The sequence below is a fragment of the Alexandromys fortis genome, unplaced genomic scaffold (assembly GCF_014885135.2).
Source record: "Alexandromys fortis isolate MF-2015 unplaced genomic scaffold, M_Fortis_MF-2015_v1.1 scaffold_10, whole genome shotgun sequence".
NCBI classification, from domain to species: domain Eukaryota; kingdom Metazoa; phylum Chordata; class Mammalia; order Rodentia; family Cricetidae; genus Alexandromys; species Alexandromys fortis.
The window spans coordinates 14,354,894-14,359,701 of NW_026067895.1; the positions used below are offsets into that span (position 1 = coordinate 14,354,894).

The following is a 4,808-nucleotide window of genomic DNA, read 5'->3' on the forward strand; positions in this document are numbered from 1 at the left end:
AATAAATAAATAAATAAATAAATAAATAATAATAATAAAAAGTCTTTGTTTTCATTGAGCTTAATTCTAAAGCAAAGCAAAACCTAAGCCAACCCCACTATTCCAGGCTTACTGTTCCCATCCACTTATGGCTGCCCAGACTGAACACTGCCTTGCAGTCCCCTGGCACTCCTGATACTTCACTGAGATTGTATTACCCACTACTGAACACCCGGCCTATGTCACTACTACTAGAGGAAAAGAGATTTCTCTCAATAATAATCTGAGCTCTGCCTACCTCACAAGGTCCTTGTGATGTAGAAACAAGCCCCTGAAATACCTCCACAGAGCATTCCGTAATTGAGAGAGGTGACGAATGACTGGCAGCCCTTTGGGCCGGAAGTCCCACCTCTGCAACTTCCACCTCCCGCACATCCAACCCCCACCAACAGGAAGTGGATCCCCACCGGAAGTGTCCACTCCTCGCAAGGATGTAGACTCACTAGCCAGCCCGCCCAATGAGTTTTACTGCCCAAGATATGGAGCCGGCTCACCTAGTGTCCTGTCCCACTGGTGAGAATTCTGAGCCTGCAGACCTAGACTGCAACTCCACCAGCCCCATCTATTTGTCCCCAAACCAAGGACAGGACTCTCTCTACCAAGAACTTGACCTGGATTCCCTGGATGAAGATGTTTCCCTGTCTGTTCCCGAGGCCATGACAGAGACGTCTGTATCCACCTCTGAATCCCACCCAGCTTCAGAACAAATGGAGCTCCAATCTGAGCTCACTAAACTGGAAGAAGAGATCCTCGCATTACGCAATGTGCTGGCAGCCAAAGAGAAGCGGTGTGGGGAACTCAGGAGGAAGTTGGGCTGCATGGCCTTGATGGGACTGAGGCAGAATCTGTCCAAGAGCTGGCATGACGTCCAGGCTTTTAATACCTGCATGAAGCAGAAGACTTCAACTGCCCTGTCCTCTGTGGGCTCTGCCATCTGCCGGAAGCTTGAAGACATGAAGAATTCGTCTGCTTTCAGGTCTCTTGAAGGGCTGATGGGGACAGTCAAGTCAAGAGTTGCAGGTGGCAGAGAGCTTGGCAATGGCCTCCTTTCTTCACCAGCGAGTGGCAGTGATCCACACTCAGTTCCGGGGAGTGGGTGTGAAACTGTTCCAGGACTTGGAGATCAACTGCTTTCTGTCCTGAAGCCAGAGTGAGCCCTTTGTTAAGCCTTGCGTGGCTGCCAAAGCGGCCCAGAAGCCCTCTTCCTTCGTCACACTTGCCAAACAAAAGCCAGCAAGCAACCAGCGATGGTAAAGCTATTATAATTCCGGATGAGGGCACAGTTCAGTTTCGATGGCAGGCATGCCCATTTGTGAATAGATATTTGCTGCTCTTCAGTGAGAGAGAAGCCCACGTTTTACAGTGGTGATTGACACGAGTTTCTAGATGAAATGCATCCGTTAGCTTTTCTGAGGGTACTTTTAACGGGCAGGAAAATGGGTCCAGAGGAGTCGTAGACCAGATCCCAAACTCTTTGGACTATTAGCCCGTTAGAAGGCCAGAGAGATTTGTATTTGGGGTTGGGGAAAGGTGTGAAATAACCTGGCTATATAGTCTTCCCATTTCCTTCAAGCACCGCTTGACCTACAACGTTTATTTTATTACAGTGCTGGCAATGCAGTCCCGCGCTTTACAATGCTGTACAATTTCTCTACCCCCGAACTGCATCCCTGGTTTCACAGCTTTTGTTTTTAAAATACTGTTAAGAAAATTGTCCATCTTAAGTCCCCCAGAAAAGTGGAAAAAAAAAAACAGTAGCCCCTATACATTTTATAAATTTTATTTTTTCAAAGTGGATAATTCAGCAAATCAAATTAGCTTTGATTCAGGCAATTACTATTTTGGACTCAAAGTGAAAATGCAAATTTGCATTGCGTGCATTTTGCTCTCTTTGTATATTAAAGTTGGGGTTTGACGTTTGACCCTTGTGGCAGCATGTCTCCACCACAAGTCACATCTTATTCTGCAGCAATTGCAAATTAGTAATCACCTTTAAAGCTAAGGGACAGCAGGGACACAATATAACCAGATTTAAGAAAGCTAAGCCTCCCCAACCTCCATTTTAAACCTTTTGAAAAGACTGTCAGCCCCCTGTAATGCTGACTGTTATGCCTTTGAATAGGCCTAACTGAAGGCAGATCACTATTCTGCTTGACTCTCAACTTGCTCTTGGTTTTAACTTCAACTCAGAAGGAAGAAGGAGCCAGTCCTCCCAAGGTCGCAGTTCCATAGGAACCTGGGGAAACTTGGTCTGCGTTTGTTCAAGCTTTCTAATATCTGATTTTCACAGGAACTACATTTTGGTTTTGGTTTATGTTTGGGTTTTGTTTCCTGTTTTCCCCCTTTCAAAACACCCATTCCAGTGTCTTCCTTCTTTTCTCCCACTGCATTGAAATAGGAGTTTGTGCTGCCTTGATTGGGGCCCTCTGCTGTTTGCTTGAGTCCATTTCATTAACCCTTCCTTGCCTACAAGCTGGCCCTCCCGTCCAAGCACCCTATCCGTTTTGCTGTTTCTTGAGTGTTTCTTTTGCATCCCTTTTGTTCTCTAAAGTGAAACTAAATACTGCTGTCAGTGCAGAAGCTCTGGGTAAAACGGTGAGGCCATTGATAAATCCCAGCCCTTCACAAAGTCCCAAAGGCCATATTTTGCTTGGATTAAAATAAGATGTACAAGTCTTTTGCTTGTTTGTTTCTTGGTTTATGATAGTTATCGACTGAGATAGTTTTCTAGGCTGGAGAACAAAAGACAAATCAACAAGAAAGAGTGAAAAATAAGCCGATGGGCAGCAACCTACAAGTCAGACAGGCTCGCGTTGTGGACAGTCCCATTGGTACCAGGGGCCACACCTAAAATACATTCTCCCTTATTAAATAACTCATAAGAATGAGAGAACATTTTTCAATAACTTTTTTTTTTTTTTTTTTTTTTGGTTTTTCGAGACAGGGTTTCTCTGTGGTTTTGGAGCCTGTCCTGGAACTAGCTCTTGTAGACCAGGCTGGTCTCGAACTCACAGAGATCCTCTGCCTCCTGCCTCTGCCTTCCAAGTGCTGGGATTAAAGGCGTGCGCCACCACCGCCTGGCTTCAATAATTTTTTGAGATGGGGGTCTCACTATATAATAGCCCAGGCTGTCCTCAAACTTTTGATCCTCCTGCCTCAGACTTCTGAGTACCGGGACTACAGTACTCATGTTTATGTTCCACTATGTCTGAATATCTTCAATAAATTCCCAATTCCGTGAGACCAGTAAAGCACAGTTCTGATTTTGTTGATCAGTGATTATCCTACCATGTCTAAAGTAAATAGTCAATACATTCTCATTAAATTAATGCAAGATTATCACATATTTTAGATCAAATCCTGGATCCAAGAGATTATTAGCAATATAAACTGGCACAGGAACCTCCTGATTGTAAACAAAAATAATGTTTGTCCAAAGCATTTTAGGTACTCAAAGATGAACAGGCCTTCCTGTGTGTAAGGAGCGGTACCTGGCCATGAAGGCACAGAGATTATGTAGATGTGGTCCACGTTCTGTAGAAACCCTCAGATTGCTGGATCAATTGTGATTGTAGTGTGGTAGGTGCCTAAACAGCTGTGTGCCACAGACAAAGTCCTCTGGAAGGTTGTGTTCAATTCTGTCTTGGTCAGCAAAGACTAGAGTCAGCCATGGTGGCCAGTGTACCTGTGGGTCTAAGGTAGGGGATTAAGAGGTTGAAGCCAGCCTGAACTGTACAGGGAAACCTTGTCTGGGGGGAAAATAAACTTCACAGAAGCATAAAATCTTAAAAAGAGTAGAAGTTTGCCAGATAGACACAAGTAGAGCATTCATATGGTGCGCAGAGAACTGAGCCATGAAGGACATACTCCAGGAAATACCTGGAAGTCACTGAAGCCAGAAATGGAAGGGCATGGTGAGTGATGGGTACGGAGAAAAGCAGGCCCAAAGCATCAGTGAGTAGCCCTCTGCAGTTCTGCAGGCAGTGGTACCTAACCCTGGGGGAAATGAGGACATACTGGAGCACTTCAGTTCAAAGGCGCCAGTGGCCAGAGAAGTAGACTAAGAACAATTTTAGAGAGAGAATCTCCCAGGGTGAGAACCAGCACTCTGGAAGAAACAGATGACTACATTTGCAAGGTGATAAGAATGTGTAACTGTGAAACAGAAATGGCACATTCGTTTTGCTTTTGGATTTTAAATTGATTTCAACATAGCTGTAACAATGGATGGGGGATCATACAAAATGCCTTAAAAAACATGGGTTTGGGTAATAATGATTTCTCTCCACTGCATTTTTTTCCCATTCTGCTTCTACCTCATGTGTTGGGTTCCTTCAGTTCCTTGTCTCGTGTATCTTCATAATCACCTCTATGCACTTAGGCCTTTGGATTTTGCAGTTTATCTTAAATCTATTTTAGGATGTAGTTTCCAACAGCTCCTGGAGTATAGGTAGGCTCAAAAATGCCCATTGCTAAGTTGACTCAACCCTGAGAAGCACTGGCTGCAGAATAGTGACCAGAATTCCTGTGACTTGACATTTTCTGGTCTTGCATCACCCATATTAGCAGAAATATGAGATTAGAGAGTAGAGATTAGAAGGTAGCCTAAACAGTCGGCCCTCCCCCATCATATCTTGAAATCCAATTGCCATGGTGATGATGCAGGGAGATGTGACCTATAAGGAGGTAATTAACTCTCATGAATATTCTTTTTTGGTGTGGATTTCTTTTGCTTTCTTTTCTTTTTTTTTTTTTTTTTTTTTTACATC

General features: G+C 44.1%; 1 protein-coding gene across 1 annotated transcript; it reads left to right on the plus strand.

The window, feature by feature from the left end:
• The first annotated feature begins 518 nt into the window (after positions 1 to 518).
• On the plus strand, positions 519 to 1,193 carry Tpd52l3 (TPD52 like 3). The gene has a single exon (XM_050160487.1). It carries the CDS (start codon positions 519 to 521, stop codon positions 1,191 to 1,193), a length of 675 nt encoding a protein of 224 aa, XP_050016444.1.
• The last annotated feature ends 3,615 nt before the right edge of the window (positions 1,194 to 4,808 follow it).